The sequence below is a fragment of the Oncorhynchus gorbuscha genome, linkage group LG13 (assembly GCF_021184085.1).
Source record: "Oncorhynchus gorbuscha isolate QuinsamMale2020 ecotype Even-year linkage group LG13, OgorEven_v1.0, whole genome shotgun sequence".
Classification (NCBI taxonomy): Eukaryota; Metazoa; Chordata; class Actinopteri; order Salmoniformes; family Salmonidae; genus Oncorhynchus; species Oncorhynchus gorbuscha.
The window spans coordinates 99,741,581-99,765,009 of NC_060185.1; the positions used below are offsets into that span (position 1 = coordinate 99,741,581).

The following is a 23,429-nucleotide window of genomic DNA, read 5'->3' on the forward strand; positions in this document are numbered from 1 at the left end:
AAGGACTGGTATTATATTCTGTAGGATGGTAAGGACTGGTATTATATTCTGTAGGATGGTAAGGACTGGTATTATATTCGGTGGGATGATAAGGACTGACTGATATTATATTCTGTCGGATGATAAGGACTGATATTATATTCTGTAGGATGATAAGGACTGACTGATATTATATTCTGTAGGACGGTAAGGACTGATATTATATTCTGTAGGACGATAAGGACTGATATTATATTCTGTAGGATGGTAAGGACTGATATTATATTCTGTAGGATGATAAGGACTGATATTATATTGTGTAGGATGATAAGGACTGATCTTATATTGTGTAGAATGATAAGGACTGATATTATATTCTGTAGGATGATAAGGACTGATATTATATTCTGTAGGATGATAAGGACTGATATTATATTCTGTAGGATGATAAGGACTGACTGATATTATATTCTGTCGGATGTTAAGGACTGGTATTATATTCTGTAGGATGGTAAGGACTGGTATTATATTCTGTAGGATGGTAAGGACTGGTATTATATTCTGTAGGATGGTAAGGACTGATATTATATTCTGTAGGATGGTAAGGACTGATATTATATTCTGTAGGATGGTAAGGACTGATATTATATTCTGTAGGACGGTAAGGACTGATATTATATTCTGTAGGATGATAAGGACTGATATTATATTCTGTAGGATGATAAGGACTGACTGATATTATATTCTGTCGGATGTTAAGGACTGGTATTATATTCTGTAGGATGGTAAGGACTGGTATTATATTCTGTAGGATGGTAAGGACTGGTATTATATTCTGTAGGATGATAAGGACTGATATTATATTCTGTAGGATGATAAGGACTGATATTATATTCTGTAGGATGATAAGGACTGATATTATATTCTGTAGGATGATAAGGACTGATATTGTATTTGAAGGATGGTAATGACTGATATTATATTCTGAAGGATGATAAGGACTGATATTATATTCTGAAGGATGATAAGGACTGATATTATATTCTGTAGGATGATAAGGACTGATATTATATTCTGTAGGATGATAAGGACTGATATTATATTCTGTAGGATGATAAGGACTGATATTATATTCTGTAGGATGATAAGGACTGATATTGTATTTGAAGGATGGTAATGACTGATATTATATTCTGAAGGATGATAAGGACTGATATTATATTCTGTAGGATGATAAGGACTGACTGATATTATATTCTGTAGGATGATAAGGACTGATATTATATTCTGTAGGATGATAAGGACTGATATTATATTCTGTAGGATGATAAGGACTGACTGATATTATATTCTGTCGGATGTTAAGGACTGGTATTATATTCTGTAGGATGGTAAGGACTGGTATTATATTCTGTAGGATGGTAAGGACTGGTATTATATTCTGTAGGATGGTAAGGACTGGTATTATATTCGGTGGGATGATAAGGACTGACTGATATTATATTCTGTCGGATGATAAGGACTGATATTATATTCTGTAGGATGATAAGGACTGACTGATATTATATTCTGTAGGACGGTAAGGACTGATATTATATTCTGTAGGACGATAAGGACTGATATTATATTCTGTAGGATGGTAAGGACTGATATTATATTCTGTAGGATGATAAGGACTGATATTATATTGTGTAGGATGATAAGGACTGATCTTATATTGTGTAGAATGATAAGGACTGATATTATATTCTGTAGGATGATAAGGACTGATATTATATTCTGTAGGATGATAAGGACTGATATTATATTCTGTAGGATGATAAGGACTGATATTATATTCTGTAGGATGATAAGGACTGATATTATATTCTGTAGGATGATAAGGACTGATATTGTATTTGAAGGATGGTAATGACTGATATTATATTCTGAAGGATGATAAGGACTGATATTATATTCTGTAGGATGATAAGGACTGACTGATATTATATTCTGTCGGATGTTAAGGACTGGTATTATATTCTGTAGGATGGTAAGGACTGGTATTATATTCTGTAGGATGGTAAGGACTGATATTATATTCTGTAGGATGGTAAGGACTGATATTATATTCTGTAGGATGGTAAGGACTGATATTATATTCTGTAGGATGGTAAGGACTGATATTATATTCTGTAGGATGATAAGGACTGATATTATATTCTGTAGGATGATAAGGACTGATATTATATTCTGTAGGATGATAAGGACTGATATTATATTCTGTAGGATGATAAGGACTGACTGATATTATATTCTGTAGGATGTTAAGGACTGGTATTATATTCTGTAGGATGGTAAGGACTGGTATTATATTCTGTAGGATGGTAAGGACTGGTATTATATTCTGTAGGATGGTAAGGACTGGTATTATATTCTGTAGGATGATAAGGACTGACTGATATTATATTCTGTCGGATGATAAGGACTGATATTATATTCTGTAGGATGATAAGGACTGATATTATATTCTGTAGGATGATAAGGACTGATATTATATTCTGTAGGATGATAAGGACTGATATTGTATTTGAAGGATGGTAATGACTGATATTATATTCTGAAGGATGATAAGGACTGATATTATATTCTGAAGGATGATAAGGACTGATATTATATTCTGTAGGATGATAAGGACTGATATTATATTCTGTAGGATGATAAGGACTGATATTATATTCTGTAGGATGATAAGGACTGATATTATATTCTGTAGGATGATAAGGACTGATATTGTATTTGAAGGATGGTAATGACTGATATTATATTCTGAAGGATGATAAGGACTGATATTATATTCTGTAGGATGATAAGGACTGACTGATATTATATTCTGTAGGATGATAAGGACTGATATTATATTCTGTAGGATGATAAGGACTGATATTATATTCTGTAGGATGATAAGGACTGGTATTATATTCTGTAGGATGATAAGGACTGATATTATATTCTGTAGGATGATAAGGACTGACTGATATTATATTCTGTAGGATGGTAAGGACTGATATTATATTCTGTAGGATGATAAGGACTGACTGATATTATATTCTGTAGGATGATAAGGACTGACTGATATTATATTCTGTAGGATGATAAGGACTGATATTATATTCTGTAGGATGATAAGGACTGATATTATATTCTGTAGGATGATAAGGACTGATATTATATTCTGTAGGATGATAAGGACTGGTATTATATTCTGTAGGATGATAAGGACTGATATTATATTCTGTAGGATGATAAGGACTGATATTGTATTTGAAGGATGGTAATGACTGATATTATATTCTGTAGGATGATAAGGACTGACTGATATTATATTCTGTAGGATGGTAAGGACTGATATTATATTCTGTAGGATGATAAGGACTGATATTATATTCTGTAGGATGATAAGGACTGATATTATATTCTGTAGGATGATAAGGACTGATATTGTATTTGAAGGATGGTAATGACTGACTGATATTATATTCTGTAGGATGATAAGGACTGATATTATATTCTGTAGGATGATAAGGACTGATATTATATTCTGTAGGATGATAAGGACTGATATTGTATTCTGTAGGATGATAAGGACTGATATTGTATTCTGTAGGATGATAAGGACTGATATTGTATTCTGTAGGATGATAAGGACTGATATTGTATTCTGTAGGATGATAAGGACTGATATTATATTCTGTAGGATGATAAGGACTGATATTGTATTCTGTAGGATGATAAGGACTGATATTGTATTCTGTAGGATGATAAGGACTGATATTATATTCTGTAGGATGATAAGGACTGATATTGTATTTGATGGATGGTAATGACTGACTGATATTATATTCTGTAGGATGATAAGGACTGATATTATATTCTGTAGGATGATAAGGACTGATATTATATTCTGTAGGATGATAAGGACTGATATTATATTCTGTAGGATGATAAGGACTGATATTATATTCTGTAGGATGATAAGGACTGATATTATATTCTGTAGGATGATAAGGACTGATATTGTATTTGAAGGATGGTAATGACTGACTGATATTATATTCTGTAGGATGATAAGGACTGATATTATATTCTGTAGGATGGTAAGGACTGATATTATATTCTGTAGGATGATAAGGACTGATATTATATTCTGTAGGATGATAAGGACATATTATATTCTGTAGGATGATAAGGACTGATATTATATTCTGTAGGATGATAAGGACTGATATTATATTCTGTAGGATGATAAGGACTGATATTGTATTCTGTAGGATGGTAAGGACTGATATTATATTCTGTAGGATGATAAGGACTGATATTATATTCTGTAGGATGATAAGGACTGATATTATATTCTGTAGGATGATAAGGACTGATATTATATTCTGTAGGATGATAAGGACTGATATTATATTCTGTAGGATGATAAGGACTGATATTGTATTCTGTAGGATGGTAATGACTGATATTATATTCTGTAGGATGATTTTAGTTTAGTTTAGTTTATTTTTACAGGGACAGTGCATATTAATCAACGTTTCAGTAAAAGTGCCGGTTTTAGCCAGCCGGCTAATTTTCAACCGCAGTCCCTGGGCAGGTTATTAAAAACAATTACAATATAGACAATAGCACCATAGAACAAGCAAGACATAGCATACAGACAGAGCAACATAGAACAAAAAGCAGCAAAACAAAATTCATAAAAGCAACAAAGTGTTTCCACACCTCACAAGCTACAGACAACAGACAACATGGAAAGCGGCAACACACAGCTAGGGACCATGTTCACAAATCTGATTGACCTTTAACCAGGTCTTCAAGCATTTTGTGAAAGTGTGATATGTGGTGCAGTTATGTGTGTCTGATGGCAGTGTATTCCAGACATGGGAAGCTCTCACAGAGAATGCAGATTTACTAAAGGTGCTTTTCCTTAGGGGGAACTATACAGTCACCTTTCATGGCAGACCTTGTGGATCTGCTGCCATATGTCTGGGTTTTCTGTTTAACAAAAATATTGAGTGGAGGGGGAGGAGCCAGGCCATTTAGGATCTTGAATACAAGACAAGCGTCGGTGTATTGCACAAGATTTTCCCAACTCAAGAGCTCATGCTTTCTGAGGATGTGACAATGATGATGGCTATTGGGCTTCCTATCAAGCACTTTGAGAGCCTGTTTGTAGACAGACTGAATAGGTTTTAATGTTGTACAGCAAGCTTGGGCCCAACTAGTCAAGCAGTATGTTAAGTGGGGGAGTATCATAGAATTGAAGTACAGTTTTGCTACCTCTGTAGTCAAACAATTTCGTATAAATCGGAAATTAGCTAGGTTGAATTTGGTTATTTGAATTACCTTTTTCACATGCTTTTTAAAAGAGAGGTTGGAATCAAGTATGATGCCAAGGTACTTAAAATCGGATACCACCTGGAGCTTCTCCCCTGACACATAGACATCTGGCTCAGTAGCATGACACATAGACATCTGGCTGTTGACACATGCCCTCTTTGTGAAGAACATGCAAACAGTTTTTTTCACATTGAGATGCAAACACGAGTCACTGAGCCACTTTGTAACCTGGACCATTACAGTAGTGAGTTCTTGTGCAGCTTGTTGTTTGCTCTTTGCATGCACATATATCACTGTATCATCTGCATACATTTGAACTTCAGACCCAGTACAGACAGAAGGCAGATCATTAATGTACAGGCTGAACAGGAGGAGCCCCAGTATTGACCCTTGGGGCACGCCCACATCATACTGAGTGGGCGACAGCTCATTGCTCACTCTGACACACTGAGTTCTGCCTTCAAGGTATGATTTCATCCATCTCAAGGCATCAGGGGAAAAGTTGAACTTGGACAATTTTGTGATGAGAATCTCATGGTTAACAGTATCAAAAGCCTTCCTTAGGTCCAGAAACACAGCCCCAACAGCACCCAACAGATAAGGACTGATATTATATTCTGTAGGATGGTAAGGACTACATCCCCCTGAATCCATCCCAGAGCTCTGAGGAAGACAGCTTCTTTCACGCCTCATCACGACCCGCTTCACAGGAGGAGATGAGACTGGCCTGTCACAGCATACCCATCAGGTACCATACTACTGTCTATAACACCATCAGGTACCATACTACTGTCTATAACACCATCAGGTACCATACTACTGTCTATAACACCATCAGGTACCATACTACTGTCTATAACACCCATCAGGTACCATACTACTGTCTATAACACCATCAGGTACCATACTACTGTCTATAACACCCATCAGGTACCATACTACTGTCTATAACACCATCAGGTACCATACTACTGTCTATAACACCATCAGGTACCATACTACTGTCTATAACACCATCAGGTACCATACTACTGTCTATAACACCATCAGGTACCATACTACTGTCTATAACACACATCAGGTACCATACTACTGTCTATAACACCATCAGGTACCATACTACTGTCTATAACACCATCAGGTACCATACTACTGTCTAACACCATCAGGTACCATACTACTGTCTATAACACCATCAGGTACCATACTACTGTCTATAACACCATCAGGTACCATACTACTGTCTATAACACCATCAGGTACCATACTACTGTCTAACACCATCAGGTACCATACTACTGTCTAACACCATCAGGTACCATACTACTGTCTATAACACCATCAGGTACCATACTACTGTCTATAACACCATCAGGTACCATACTACTGTCTATAACACCATCAGGTACCATACTACTGTCTATAACACCCATCAGGTACCATACTACTGTCTATAACACCATCAGGTACCATACTACTGTCTATAACACCCATCAGGTACCATACTACTGTCTATAACACCATCAGGTACCATACTACTGTCTATAACACCATCAGGTACCATACTACTGTCTATAACACCATCAGGTACCATACTACTGTCTATAACACCATCAGGTACCATACTACTGTCTATAACACACATCAGGTACCATACTACTGTCTATAACACCATCAGGTACCATACTACTGTCTATAACACCATCAGGTACCATACTACTGTCTAACACCATCAGGTACCATACTACTGTCTATAACACCATCAGGTACCATACTACTGTCTATAACACCATCAGGTACCATACTACTGTCTATAACACCATCAGGTACCATACTACTGTCTATAACACCATCAGGTACCATACTACTGTCTAACACCATCAGGTACCATACTACCATCAGGTACCATCTATAACACCATCAGGTACCATACTACTGTCTATAACACCATCAGATACCATACTACTGTCTATAACACCATCAGGTACCATACTACTGTCTATAACACCATCAGGTACCATACTACTGTCTATAACACCATCAGATACCATACTACTGTCTATAACACCATCAGGTACCATACTACTGTCTATAACACCATCAGGTACCATCCCCATCTGGTGTCCTCTGGTGTCCCCTGGGGTCTTCTGGGGGTCCTCACTCAACAACCACTCTTCCTGGGGTCTCTGGGGTTCTCACTCAACAACCACTCTTCCTGGGGTCCTCTGGTGTCCCCTGGGGTCCTCTGGGGTTCTCACTCAACAACCACTCTTCCTGGGGTCCTCTGGTGTCCCCTGGGGTCCTCTGGTGTCCCCTGGGGTCCTCTGGTGTCCCCTGGTGTCCTCTGGTGTCCCCTGGGGTCTTCTGGGGGTTCTCACTCAACAGGTGTCCCCTGGGGTCTTCTGGGGGTTCTCACTCAACAGATATACATAACATAGGGAATGTGTGTGTGTGTGTGTGTGTGTGTGTGTGTGTGTGTGTGTGTGTGTGTGTGTGTGTGTGTGTGTGTGTGTGTGTGTGTGTGTGTGTGTGTGTGTGTGTGTGTGTGTCAGGTATTATAACTGTGTGCCCTTCGCTGGCTGTGTGTTCGTGGGGCCGTCGAAGCTGTCGTCATGCCAACCCAGAGTGAAGACATTTGAGGAGCTACCAATGGAAACGGCCTGGTATAAAACCCACAACAACGGAGTAAGATCTGTCTCTCCTGCTCTCTCTCTCCATCCCTCCATCATTGTATCTCTCTATCCCTCTATCATTTTTTTTCACCTTTGGGATTTGCCCTTTTTGCCATCTATATCACTTGAATACCGTGCTTCTACATCGATCTGCATTGTTTGCTGTTTGGGGTTTTAGGCCGGGTTTCTGTACAGCAAAAGGGCTTTATAAATACATTTGATTGATTGTATCTCTCCATCCCTCTATCATTGTATCTCTCCATCCCTCTATCATTGTATCTCTCCATCCCTCTATCATTGTATCTCTCCATCCCTCTATCATTGTATCTCTCTATCTCTCCATCCCTCCATCATTGTATCTCTCCATCCCTCTATCATTGTATCTCTCCATCCCTCTATCATTGTATCTCTCTATCTCTCCATCCCTCCATCATTGTATCTCTCCATCCCTCTATCATTGTATCTCTCCATCCCTCTATCATTGTATCTCTCCATCCCTCTATCATTGTATCTCTCTCTCTCTCCATCATTGTATCCCTCCATCATTGTCTCTCTCTCTCTCTCCATCCCTCCATCATTGTATCTCTCCATCCCTCCATCATTGTATCTCTCCATCCCTCCATCATTGTCTCTCTCTATCTCTCCATCCCTCTATCATTGTATCTCTCTATCTCTCCATCATTGTATCTCTCCATCCCTCTATCATTGTATCTCTCCATCCCTCCATCATTGTATCTCTCTATCTCTCCATCATTGTATCTCTCCATCCCTCTATCATTGTATCTCTCCATCCCTCTATCATTGTATCTCTCCATCATTGTCTCTCTCTATCTCTCCATCCCTCTATCATTGTATCTCTCCATCCCTCTATCATTGTATCTCTCTCTCTCTCCATCCCTCCATCATTGTATCTCTCTCTCTCTCCATCCCTCCATCATTGTATCTCTCTATCTCTCCATCCCTCCATCATTGTATCTCTCCATCCCTCCATCATTGTATCTCTCTCTCTCTCTCCATCCCTCTATCATTGTATCTCTCTATCTCTCCATCCCTCCATCATTGTATCTCTCTCTCTCTCTCTCCATCCCTCTATCATTGTATCTCTCTCTCTCCATCCCTCTATCATTGTATCTCTCCATCCCTCCATCATTGTATCTCTCCATCCCTCCATCATTGTATCTCTCCATCCCTCCATCATTGTATCTCTCTCTCCATCCCTCTATCATTGTATCTCTCCATCCCTCTATCATTGTATCTCTCCATCCCTCCATCATTGTATCTCTCTCTCCATCCCTCTATCATTGTATCTCTCCATCCCTCCATCATTGTATCTCTCCATCCCTCTATCATTGTATCTCTCCATCCCTCCATCATTGTATCTCACCATTGCTCTATTCAAACTGCCAAATGTCAAACGGTTGGTGACATTTAATCAAGACTCTCCTGAGGGACTCTCCTGGGGGACTCTCCTGGGGGACTCTCCTGAGGGACTCTCCTGAGGGACTCTCCTGAGGGACTCTCCTGAGGGACTCTCCTGGGGGACTCTCCTGGGGGACTCTCCTGGGGGACTCTCCTGAGGGACTCTCCTGAGGGACTCTCCTGAGGGACTATCCTGGGGGACTCTCCTGAGGGACTATCCTGGGGGACTCTCCTGAGGGATTGTCCTGAGTTAAGATCTGTTTGTTTGGGTCTTCCTTTGACACCGCCTGGTATAGAGGTCCTGGATGGCAGGAAGCTTGACACCAGTGATGTACTGGGCCGTACGCACTACCCTCTGTAGTGCCTTATGGTCAGGTTTCGATCAGTTGCCATACCAGGCAGTGAGGGGGACCCGTGCCAAATACTTCCTCTTGAGGGTGAAAAGGTTTTGTCGTGCCCTCTTCATGACTGTCATGGTGTGTTTGGACCATGATAGTTTGTTGGTGATGTGGACACCAAGGAACTTGAAACTCTCGACCCGCTCCACTACAGCCCCGTCGATATTAATTGGGGCCTGTTCGGCCCGCTTTTTCCTGTAGTCCACAATCAGCTCCTTTGTCTTGCTCACGTTGAGGGAGAGGTTGTTGTCCTGGCACCACACTGCCAGGTCTCTAACTTCCTTATAGGTTGTCTCATCGTTGTCGATGATCAGGCCACTGTTGTGTCATCAGCAAACTTAATGATGGTGTTGGAGTCGTGTTTGGCCACACAGTCGTGGGTGAACAGGGACTACAGGAGGAGACTAAGGGGCCCCTGTGTTGAGGATCAGCGTGGCAGATGTGTTGTTACCTACCCTCACCACCTGGATGCGGCCCATCAAGAAGTCCAGGATCCAGTTTGAGAGGGAGGTGTTTAGTCCCAGGGTCCTTAGCTTAGTGATGAGCTTTGAGGGCACTATGGTGTTGAACGCTGAGCTGTAGTCAATGAACAGCATTCTCACTTAGGTGTTCCTTTTGTCCTGGTGAGAAAGGGCAGTGTGGAGTGGGATTGAGATTGGGTGATCTGTGGATCTGTTGGGGCGGTACGCGAAGTGGAGTGGGTCTAGGGTTTATGGGATGATGGTGTTGATGTGAGCCATGACCAGCCTTTCAAAGCGCTGATTGCTCCAGGGCGGTAGTCATTCGGGCAGGTTACATTCGCTTTCTGGGCACAGGGACTATGGTGGTCTGCTTGAAACATGTCATCATGCTAAACTGGTCTCCAGTTGCCTCAGCAGGTCATCATGTTAAACTGGTCTCCAGTTGCCTCAACAGGTCAACATGTTAAACTGGTCTCCAGTTGTCTCAACAGGTCAACATGTTAAACTGGTCTCCAGTTGTCTCAGCAGGTCATCATGCTAAACTGGTCTCCAGTTGTCTCAGCAGGTCAACATGTTAAACTGGTCTCCAGTTGTCTCAACAGGTCAACATGTTAAACTGGTCTCCAGTTGTCTCAACATGTTAAACTGGTCTCCAGTTGCCTCAGCAGGTCATCATGCTAAACTGGTCTCCAGTTGTCTCAGCAGGTCAACATGTTAAACTGGTCTCCAGTTGCCTCAACAGGTCAACATGTTAAACTGGTCTCCAGTTGTCTCAACAGGTCAACATGTTAAACTGGTCTCCAGTTGTCTCAACATGCTAAACTGGTCTCCAGTTGCCTCAACAGGTCAACATGTTAAACTGGTCTCCAGTTGTCTCAGCAGGTCAACATGTTAAACTGGTCTCCAGTTGTCTCAACAGGTCAACATGTTAAACTGGTCTCCAGTTGTCTCAACATGCTAAACTGGTCTCCAGTTGCCTCAACAGGTCAACATGTTAAACTGGTCTCCAGTTGTCTCAACAGGTCAACATGTTAAACTGGTCTCCAGTTGTCTCAACATGCTAAACTGGTCTCCAGTTGTCTCAGCAGGTCAACATGCTAAACTGGTCTCCAGTTGCCTCAGCAGGTCAACATGCTAAACTGGTCTCCAGTTGCCTCAGCAGGTCAACATGCTAAACTGGTCTCCAGTTGCCTCAGCAGGTCAACATGCTAAACTGGTCTCCAGTTGCCTCAGCAGGTCAACATGCTAAACTGGTCTCCAGTTGTCTCAACAGGTCAACATGTTAAACTGGTCTCCAGTTGTCTCAGCAGGTCAACATGTTAAACTGGTCTCCAGTTGCCTCAACAGGTCAACATGTTAAACTGGTCTCCAGTTGTCTCAACAGGTCAACATGTTAAACTGGTCTCCAGTTGCCTCAGCAGGTCAACATGCTAAACTGGTCTCCAGTTGCCTCAGCAGGTCAACATGTTAAACTGGTCTCCAGTTGCCTCAGCAGGTCAACATGTTAAACTGGTCTCCAGTTGTCTCAACAGGTCAACATGTTAAACTGGTCTCCAGTTGCCTCAACAGGTCAACATGTTAAACTGGTCTCCAGTTGCCTCAACATGCTAAACTGGTCTCCAGTTGCCTCAACATGCTAAACTGGTCTCCAGTTGCCTCAGCAGGTCAACATGCTAAACTGGTCTCCAGTTGCCTCAGCAGGTCAACATGTTAAACTGGTCTCCAGTTGCCTCAGCAGGTCAACATGTTAAACTGGTCTCCAGTTGCCTCAGCAGGTCAACATGTTAAACTGGTCTCCAGTTGCCTCAACAGGTCAACATGTTAAACTGGTCTCCAGTTGCCTCAGCAGGTCAACATGTTAAACTGGTCTCCAGTTGCCTCAGCAGGTCAACATGTTAAACTGGTCTCCAGTTGCCTCAACATGTTAAACTGGTCTCCAGTTGCCTCAGCAGGTCAACATGTTAAACTGGTCTCCAGTTGCCTCAACATGTTAAACTGGTCTCCAGTTGCCTCAACAGGTCAACATGTTAAACTGGTCTCCAGTTGTCTCAGCAGGTCAACATGTTAAACTGGTCTCCAGTTGCCTCAACATGTTAAACTGGTCTCCAGTTGCCTCAGCAGGTCAACATGTTAAACTGGTCTCCAGTTGCCTCAGCAGGTCAACATGTTAAACATGTTAAACTGGTCTCCAGTTGTCTAAACAGGTCAACATGTTAAACTGGTCTCCAGTTGTCTAAACAGGTCAACATGTTAAACTGGTCTCCAGTTGCCTCAGCAGGTCAACATGTTAAACTGGTCTCCAGTTGTCTAAACAGGTCAACATGCTAAACTGGTCTCCAGTTGCCTCAACATGTTAAACTGGTCTCTAGTTGCCTCAACAGGTCAACATGTTAAACTGGTCTCCAGTTGCCTCAACAGGTCAACATGTTAAACTGGTCTCCAGTTGCCTCAGCAGGTCAACATGTTAAACTGGTCTCCAGTTGCCTCAACAGGTCAACATGTTAAACTGGTCTCCAGTTGCCTCAACAGGTCAACATGTTAAACTGGTCTCCAGTTGCCTCAGCAGGTCAACATGCTAAACTGGTCTCCAGTTGTCTCAACATGTTAAACTGGTCTCCAGTTGCCTCAACATGTTAAACTGGTCTCCAGTTGCCTCAGCAGGTCAACATGTTAAACTGGTCTCCAGTTGCCTCAACAGGTCAACATGTTAAACTGGTCTCCAGTTGCCTCAACATGTTAAACTGGTCTCCAGTTGCCTCAGCAGGTCAACATGTTAAACTGGTCTCCAGTTGTCTCAACATGTTAAACTGGTCTCCAGTTGCCTCAGCAGGTCAACATGTTAAACTGGTCTCCAGTTGTCTCAACATGTTAAACTGGTCTCCAGTTGCCTCAGCAGGTCAACATGTTAAACTGGTCTCCAGTTGTCTCAACATGTTAAACTGGTCTCCAGTTGCCTCAACATGTTAAACTGGTCTCCAGTTGCCTCAACATGTTAAACTGGTCTCCAGTTGCCTCAACAGGTCAACATGTTAAACTGGTCTCCAGTTGCCTCAGCAGGTCAACATGCTAAACTGGTCTCCAGTTGCCTCAGCAGGTCAACATGCTAAACTGGTCTCCAGTTGCCTCAGCAGGTCAACATGCTAAACTGGTCTCCAGTTGCCTCAGCAGGTCAACATGCTAAACTGGTCTCCAGTTGCCTCAGCAGGTCAACATGTTAAACTGGTCTCCAGTTGTCTAAACAGGTCAACATGTTAAACTGGTCTCCAGTTGCCTCAGCAGGTCAACATGTTAAACTGGTCTCCAGTTGCCTCAGCAGGTCAACATGCTAAGCCCTTGACTGGTCGTTATTGAATGTGATGCTGATGGACTGCTGTGTTCTCTCCCCAGGACAACCAGACAGACAGCGGGATGGTTCTGGCGTCGGAGGAGTTTGAGATGATTCAACACAAACACAGAGGAGCCAAGTATGTTTGACACACCAATAACATTACGTCCTTAACCAATAACATTATGTCCATAACCAATAGCATTATGTCCTTAACCAATAACATTATGTCCTTAACCAGTAGCATTATGTCCATAACCAATAGCATTATGTCCATAACCAATAGCATTATGTCCTTAACCAATAACATTATGTCCTTAACCAATAGCATTATGTCCATAACCAATAACATTATGTCCATAACCAATAGCATTATGTCCTTAACCAATAGCATTATGTCCATAACCAATAACATTATGTCCATAACCAATAGCATTATGTCCTTAACCAATAACATTATGTCCATAACCAATAGCATTATGTCCTTAACCAATAACATTATGCCCTTAACCAATAGCATTATGTCCATAACCAATAACATTATGTCCTTAACCAATAACATTATGTCCTTAACCAATAACATTATGTCCATAACCAATAGCATTATGTCCTTAACCAATAACATTATGTCCATAACCAATAGCATTATGTCCATAACCAATAACATTATGTCCATAACCAATAACATTACGTCCTTAACCAATAACATTATGTCCATAACCAATAGCATTATGTCCTTAACCAATAGCATTATGTCCTTAACCAATAACATTATGTCCATAACCAATAGCATTATGTCCTTAACCAATAGCATTATGTCCTTAACCAATAGCATTATGTCCATAACCAATAGCATTGTCCATAACCAATAGCATTATGTCCTTAACCAATAGCATTACGTCCTTAACCAATAGCATTATGTCCATAACCAATAACATTATGCCCTTAACCAATAACATTATGTCCTTAACCAATAACATTATGTCCTTAACCAATAGCATTATGTCCTTAACCAATAACATTATGTCCTTAACCAATAGCATTATGTCCATAACCAATAACATTACGTCCTTAACCAATAGCATTACGTCCTTAACCAATAGCATTATGTCCTTAACCAATAGCATTATGTCCATAACCAATAACATTATGTCCTTAACCAATAGCATTATGTCCTTAACCAATAGCATTATGTCCATAACCAATAACATTATGTCCTTAACCAATAGCATTATGTCCTTAACCAATAGCATTATGTCCATAACCAATAACATTACGTCCATAACCAATAACATTACGTCCTTAACCAATAGCATTATGTCCTTAACCAATAGCATTATGTCCATAACCAATAACATTATGCCCTTAACCAATAGCATTATGTCCTTAACCAATAGCATTATGTCCATAACCAATAGCATTATGTCCTTAACCAATAGCATTATGTCCTTAACCAATAGCATTATGTCCATAACCAATAGCATTATGTCCATAACCAATAACATTATGCCCTTAACCAATAACATTATGCCCTTAACCAATAACATCATGCCCTTAACCAATAACATCATGCCCTTAACCAATAACATCATGCCCTTAACCAATAACATCATGCCCTTAACCAATAACATCATGCCCTTAACCAATAGCGTCTGTTTAAAAAAAACTGGTGTCAAAAAATAACAGCATATTGTCCTAACAGCCGTCTCCTCTACCCTCCCCTCCTCTCCTTTCTCCCCTCCCACCTCTCTCCTCTTCCCTCCCCTTTCTCTCTTTCCCACCTCCCCTCTCCTCTCCTACCCCTCCCCCTCCTCTCCCCTCCCTTTCTCTCTTTCCCACCTCCCTCTCCTCTCCTACCCCTCCCCTCCTCTCCCACCTCCCCTCCCCTCCTCCTCTCCCACCTTCCCTCCTCTCCCACCTCCCCTTCCCTCCTCTCCCACCTCCCCTCCCCTCTTCTCCCACCTCCCACCTCCCCTTCCCACCTCCCCTTCCCTCCTCTCCCACCTCCCCTCCCACCTCCCCTTCCCTCCTCTCCCACCTCCCCTTCCCTCCTCTCCCCCTCCCCTCCCACCTCCTCCTCTCACCTCCCCTTCCCTCATCCTCTACCTTCTCCCCTCCCCTTCCCTCCTCCTCTCCCACCTCCCCTCCCCTTCCCTCCTCCTCTCCCCTCCCACCTCCCCTCCCCTTCCCTCCTCCTCTCCCACCTTCCCGCCTCTCCCACCTACCCTCCCCTCTCCCCTCCCCTTCCCTCCTATCTCCCCTTCCCTCCCCTCCTACCTCCCCTCCCACCTCTCCCCTCCTACGTCCCCTCCCACCTCTCCCCTCCCACCTCTCCCCTCCTACCTCCCCTTCCCTCCTCTCCCCTCCCACCTCTCCTACCTCCCCTCCTACCTCCCCTTCCCTCCTCTCCCACCTCCCCTTCCCTCCTCCTCTCCCACCTCCCCTTCCCTCTCCTCCTTCCCCAGTAGGAGTACAGAGCGCCTGGTGGTGGTAGAGTCCAGCGGTAGCTCCGTTAGTTCCAGACACCGACCAGCCTTCCTCTCCCAGCTCTCTGGCCAGACCTTTTACAACAACGAGTATGGTCAGCTGTCAGAGGAGGGCAGGGTCCTGGACTTCTTCTCCTCCCCTGATGATACATGCTGCCCCTCCTCCTCCAACCTGTGATTGACTAGTGGGTTAGCCCCTCCTCCTCCAACCTGTGATTGACTAGTGGGTTAGCCCCTCCTCCTCCAACCTGTGATTGACTAGTGGGTTAGCCCCTCCTCCTCCAACCTGTGATTGACTAGTGGGTTAGCCCCTCCTCCTCCAACCTGTGATTGACTACAGTGGGTTCCAATAGTTCAGATTCCAGTCTTGCTAGACACAAGGGTTGGGATTATATTGTAGTATATATACTCAATCACATCTCCTTCCCTCTCTTCCTTGCTGTCACTCCTTCCCTTCTCCATGGCCACACCGGCCCATACTGGACTTCGCCGTCAGTACCTGCAGTTCTTTAATCAACCACTGGGTGGCAGTATGTCAAAACCAAGTTATGATATATCAACCACAGTTCAGATGTGTGTCTGTATACAGAGTAAGCTTTTGATTATTTGTAAAAAAAATAAAATAAAAAAAATGAAAATAAAGAAATATATCTTCTTTAGTCATGTCTCAGGTCTGTTATTTTGCTAATAATAATAATAATGATAGCGATATGGGAAGTGTCCAAACGGCATATATATGATGTTAGTCACTGTAGAGTGAGGGGGAGGAGTGTTCAGAGAACGGACTTAATACAGCTCTCCTCCAGATGACACGGCTCTCCTCCAGATGACACGGCTCTCCTCCAGATGACACGGCTCTCCTCCAGATGACACGGCTCTCCTCCAGATGACACGGCTCTCCTCCAGATGACACGGCTCTCCTCCAGATGACACGGCTCTCCTCCAGATGACATGACTTAATACGGCTCTCCTCCAGATGACACGGCACTCCTCCAGATGACACGACTGGTTCTGACAGTTCTAGAACTCTAGATTGGTCTCAGTCTACTGGCTTGTCTAGTGTGCATCCCAAATGGCTCCCTACTGAAAGCAGTACTTTAGACCAGGGCCTTTAGGGCTGTGGGTAACAGTAGATCCATTTGGGACAGACAAGGTGAGGAAGCGTATATCAACCTGACTGAAGGAATATTCTCTCTCTCTCGCTCTCTCGCTCTCTCGCTCTCTCGCTCTCTCGCTCTCTCGCTCTCTCGCTCTCTCGCTCTCTCGCTCTCTCGCTCTCTCGCTCTCTCGCTCTCTCGCTCTCTCGCTCTCTCGCTCTCTCGCTCTCTCGCTCTCTCGCTCTCTCGCTCTCTCGCTCTCTCGCTCTCTCTCTCTCGCTCTCTCGCTCTCTCGCTCTCTCGCTCTCTCGCTCTCTCGCTCTCTCGCTCTCTCGCTCTCTCGCTCTCGTTGGTTGTCATGAGGAAGTAAATCAAATCTTATTTGTCACATACACATGGTTAGCAGATGTTAATGCGAGTGTAGCGAAATGCTTGTGCTTCTAGTTCCAACAATGCAGTGATAACAAACAAGTAATCTAACTAACAGTTCCAAAACTACTGTCTTATACACAGTGTAAGGGGATAAGGAACATGTACATAAGGATACATGAATGAGTGATGGTACAGAGCAGCATACAGTAGATGATATCAAGTACAGTATATACATATGAGATGAGTATGTAGACAAAGTAAACAAAGTGGCATAGTTAAAGTGGCTAGTGATACATGTATTACATAAGGATGCAGTCGATGATATAGAGTACAGTATATACGTATGCATATGAGATGAATAATGTAGGGTATGTAACATTATATAAGGTAGCATTGTTTAAAGTGGCTAGTGATATATTTACATCATTTCCCATCAATTCCCATTATTAAAGTGGCTGGAGTTGGGTCAGTGTCAATGACAGTGTGTTGGCAGCAGCCACTCAATGTTAGTGGTGGCTGTTTAACAGTCCGATGGCCTTGAGATAGAAGCTGTTTTTCAGTCTCTCGGTCCCAGCTTTGATGCACCTGTACTGACCTCGCCTTCTGGATGATAGCGGGGTGAACAGGCAGTGGTTCGGGTGGTTGATGTCCTTGATGATCTTTATGGCCTTCCTGTAACAACGGGTGGTGTAGGTGTCCTGAAGGGCAGGTAGTTTGCCCCCGGTGATGCGTTGTGCAGACCTCACTACCCTCTGGAGAGCCTTACGGTTGAGGGAGGAGCAGTTGCCGTACCAGGCTGTGATACAGCCCGCCAGGATGCTCTCGATTGTGCATCTGTAGAAGTTTGTGAGTGCTTTTGGTGACAAGCCGAATTTCTTCAGCCTCCTGAGGTTGAAGAGGCGCTGCTGCGCCTTCTTCACGACGCTGTCAGTGTGAGTGGACCAATTCAGTTTGTCTGTGATGTGTATGCCGAGGAACTTAAAACTTACTACCCTCTCCACTACTGCTCCATCGATGTGGATAGGGGGGTGTTACCTCTGCTGTTTCCTGAAGTCCACAATCATCTCCTTAGTTTTGTTGACCTTGAGTGTGAGGTTATTTTCCTGACACCACACTCCGAGGGCCCTCACCTCCTCCCTGTAGGCCGTCTCGTCGTTGTTGGTAATCAAGCCTACCACTGTTGTGTCGTCCGCAAACTTGATGATTGAGTTGGAGGCGTGCGTGGCCACGCAGTCGTGGGTAAACAGGGAGTACAGGAGAGGGCTCAGAACGCACCCTTGTGGGGCCCCCGTGTTGAGGATCAGCGGGGAGATGTTGTTGCCTACCCTCACCACCTGGGGGCGGCCCGTCAGGAAGTCCAGTACCCAGTTGCACAGGGCGGGGTCGAGACCCAGGGTCTCGAGCTTGATGACGAGCTTGGAGGGTACTATGGTGTTGAATGCCGAGCTGTAGTCGATGAACAGCATTCTCACATAGGTATTCCTCTTGTCCAGGTGGCTTAGGGCAGTGTGCAGTGTGGTTGAGATTGCATCGTCTGTGGACCTATTTGGGCGGTAAGCAAATTGGAGTGGGTCTAGGGTGTCAGGTAGGGTGGAGGTGATATGGTCCTTGACTAGTCTCTCAAAGCACTTCATGATGACGGAAGTGAGTGCTACGGGGCGGTAGTCGTTTAGCTCAGTTACCTTAGCTTTCTTGGGAACAGGAACAATGGTGGCCCTCTTGAAGCATGTGGGAACAGCAGACTGGTATAGGGATTGATTGAATATGTCCGTAAACACACCGGCCAGCTGGTCTGCGCATGCTCTGAGGGCGCGGCTGGGGATGCCGTCTGGGCCTGCAGCCTTGCGAGGGTTAACACGTTTAAATGTCTTACTCACCTCGGCTGCAGTGAAGGAGAGACCGCATGTTTTCGTTGCAGGCCGTGTCAGTGGCACTGTATTGTCCTCAAAGCGGGCAAAAAAGTTATTTAGTCTGCCTGGGAGCAAGACATCCTAGTCCGTGACTGGGCTGGGTTTCTTCTTGTAGTCCGTGATTGACTGTAGACCCTGCCACATGGCTCTTGTGTCTGAGCCATTGAATTGAGATTCCACTGTCTCTGTACTGACGCTTAGCTTGTTTAATAGCCTTGCGGAGGGAATAGCTGCACTGTTTGTATTCGGTCATGTTGCCAGACACCTTGCCCTGATTAAAAGCAGTGGTTCGCGCTTTCAGTTTCACGCGAATGCTGCCATCAATCCACGGTTTCTGGTTAGGGAATGTTTTTATCGTTGCTATGGGAACGACATCTTCAACGCACGTTCTAATGAACTCTCACACCGAATCAGCGTATTCGTCAATATTTTTATCTGACGCAATACGAAACATGTCCCAGTCCACGTGATGGAAGCAGTCTTGGAGTGTGGAGTCCGCTTGGTCGGACCAGCGTTGGACAGACCTCAGCGTGGGGGCCTCTTGTTTGAGTTTCTGCCTGTAGGCAGGGATCAGCAAAACGGAGTCGAACTGGAACACCGTGGTTGAGGTCAGAGGTGGTCGGTTGTCGTGAGGAAGTAGGAACTGGAACACCGTGGTTGAGGTCAGAGGTGGTCGGTTGTCGTGAGGAAGTAGGAACTGGAACACCGTGGCTGAGGTCAGAGGTGGTCGGTTGTCGTGAGGAAGTAGGAACTGGAACACCGTGGCTGAGGTCAGAGGTGGTCGGTTGTCGTGAGGAAGTAGGGTGGACCGTGGTTGAGGTCAGAGGTGGTCAGAGGTTGTCGTGAGGAAGTAGGAACTGGAACACCGTGGTTGAGGTCAGAGGTGGTGGTCGTGAGGAAGTAGGAACTGGAACACCGTGGTTGAGGTCAGAGGTGGTCGGTTGTCGTGAGGAAGTAGGAACTGGAACACCGTGGTTGAGGTCAGAGGTGGTCGGTTGTCGTGAGGAAGTAGGAACTGGAACACCGTGGTTGAGTTGTCAGTAGGAACTGGTGGTTGAGGTCAGAGGTGGTCGGTTGTCGTGAGGAAGTAGGAACTGGAACACCGTGGTTGAGGTCAGAGGTGGTCGGTTGTCGTGAGGAAGTAGGAACTGGAACACCGTGGTTTCAGAGGTGGTCGGTTGTCAGGAACTGGAACACCGTGGTTGAGGTCAGAGGTGGTCGGTTGTCGTGAGGAAGTAGGAACTGGAACACCGTGGTTGAGGTGAGTGAGGAAGTAGGTCAGGAACTGGAACACCGTGGTTGGTCAGAGGTGGTCGGTTGTCGTGAGGAAGTAGGAACTGGAACACCGTGGTTGAGGTCAGAAGTAGGAACTGGAACACCGTGGTTGAGGTCAGAGGTGGTCGGTTGTCGTGAGGAAGTAGGAACTGGAACACCGTGGTTGAGGTCAGAAGGTGGTTGAGGTCAGAGGTGGTCGGTTGTCGTGTAGGAACTGGAACACCGTGGTTGAGGTCAGAGGTGGTGGTTGTCGTGAGGAAGTAGGAACTGGAACACCGTGGTTGAGGTCAGAGGTGGTTGGTTGTCGTGAGGAAGTAGGAACTGGAACACCGTGGTTGAGGTCAGAGGTGGTCGGTTGTCGTGAGGAAGTAGAACTGGAACACCGTGGTTGAGGTCAGAGGTGGTCGGTTGTCGTGAGGAAGTAGGAACTGGAACACCGTGGTTGAGGTCAGAGGTGGTCGGTTGTCGTGAGGAAGTAGGAACTGGAACACCGTGGTTGAGGTCAGAGGTGGTCGGTTGTCGTGAGGAAGTAGGAACTGGAACACCGTGGTTGAGGTCAGAGGTGGTCGGTTGTCGTGAGGAAGTAGGAACTGGAACACCGTGGTTGAGGTCAGAGGTGGTCGTGAGGAAGTAGGAACTGGAACACCGTGGTTGAGGTCAGAGGTCGTGAGGAAGTAGGAACTGGAACACCGTGGTTGAGGTCAGAGGTGGTCGGTTGTCGTGAGGAAGTAGGAACTGGAACACCGTGGTTGAGGTCAGAGGTGGTCGGTTGTCGTGAGGAAGTAGGAACTGGAACACCGTGGTTGCTAAAGTAACTTTACTGGTTGTTGCACACATCATCTGCTTCTTTCATGACAGGAAAATGTCTGACCTAGTCGAGTAATACCAGTTTTAAAGACTTCTATTTATCAATGGCTTTCATCTTAGTTGTCATGGTAGTGATGAGACCATTGATAAAGAACATCTTGACGGCACCCTATTCCCTGTGTAGTGCACTACATTTGATGAGCGCCCTATGGTCCCTGGTCTAAGAGTCATGCACTACATTGGCAATAGGGTGACATTTGGGATATAGCCCTTATAACTAAACAGTTCCCTCCCTTCCCACAGAAACCCTGTAACAACGTCAAACGGATAATTACGATTGTTATCAATTACAAATCAAAAGAATACACACGTTTACATTCGGAAAAACATTAGAAGGAACTAACAAAATACCATTACTTTTTGGCAAACACATAAAGACGTACAAATCCTTTGAACATCTTCAGAAAGTAGATAAAACCAAAAACAACTTCAGTCACAATGGATTTGACACAAGGACACTGAACAGACAGTACGGTCAGTCACAATGGATTTAGGAAACATTCTATAAAAAAGGAGAGGGGGCGGGGCAGGGCAGTAAACATTGACCACGTTGTAGGTCTACAACCAAGGCCAGCTCTAGAACCAAGGCCAGCTCTACAACCAAGGCCAGCTCTACAACCAAGGCCAGCTCTAGAACCAAGACCAGCTCTAGAACCAAGACCAGCTCTAGAACCAAGACCAGCTCTAGAACCAAGACCAGCTCTAGAACCAAGACCAGCTCTACAACCAAGACCGGCTCTACAACCAAGACCGGCTCTACAGCCAAGACCAGCTCTACAGCCAAGGCCAGCTCTACAGCCAAGACCAGCTCTAGAGCCAAGACCAGCTCTAGAGCCAAGACCAGCTCTACAACCAAGACCAGCTCTACAACCAAGACCAGCTCTACAACCAAGACCAGCTCTACAACCAAGACCAGCTCTACAACCAAGACCAGCTCTACAACCAAGACCAGCTCTAGAACCAAGACCAGCTCTAGAACCAAAACCAGCTCTAGAACCAAGACCAGCTCTACAACCAAGACCAGTTCCAAGACCAGTTCTACAACCAAGACCAGCTCTAGAACCAAGACCAGTTCTACAACCAAGACCAGTTCTACAACCAAGACCAGTCTCAACCAAGACCAGTTCTACAACCAAGACCAGCTCTACAACCAAGACCAGCTCTACAACCAAGACCAGCTCTACAACCAAGACCAGCTCTAGAACCAAGACCAGCTCTAGAACCAAGACCAGTTCTACAACCAAGACCAGCTCTAGAACCAAGACCAGTTCTACAACCAAGGCCAGCTCTAGAACCAAGACCAGTTCTACAACCAAGGCCAGCTCTAGAACCAAGACCAGTTCTACAACCAAGACCAGCTCTAGAACCAAGACTAGCTCTAGAACCAAGACCAGCTCTAGAACCAAGACCAGCTCTAGAACCAAGACCAGCTCTAGAACCAAGACCAGCTCTAGAACCAAGACCAGCTCTAGAACCAAGACCAGCTCTAGAACCAAGACCAGCTCTAGAACCAAGACCAGCTCTAGAACCAAGACCAGCTCTAGAACAAAGACTAGCTCTAGAACAAAGACTAGCTCTAGAACCAAGACTAGTTCTAGAACCAAGACTACTTCTAGAGTTGGTCCATTATTCAGTCAATACCGTAATAGCTTCAGCATTATACAATGATAATAAGAAAAGCCTGGTTCAGACAACATTGAAATGAGAAACCAAATGACCCAGAAAGCTGAAAACACTTGATTTGAGAGACATACTGTCTGACATGGGCTTTAAAAAAAACCTAAGG

At 44.3% G+C, this 23,429-nt stretch overlaps 1 protein-coding gene across 1 annotated transcript in view; it reads left to right on the forward strand.

Annotated features, from left to right (window-relative positions):
* LOC123993773 (vascular endothelial growth factor receptor 3-like) overlaps positions 1–16,781 on the forward strand; it is a 258,276-nt gene extending 241,495 nt beyond the window's left edge. Inside the window, 4 exon segments of the mRNA XM_046296256.1 lie at positions 5,985–6,109; positions 7,914–8,046; positions 13,699–13,775; positions 16,102–16,781. Of these exon segments, the coding sequence (XP_046152212.1) occupies positions 5,985–6,109; positions 7,914–8,046; positions 13,699–13,775; positions 16,102–16,300 (534 nt within the window). The 3' untranslated portion in view covers positions 16,301–16,781.
* Positions 16,782–23,429: the final 6,648 nt, after the last annotated feature.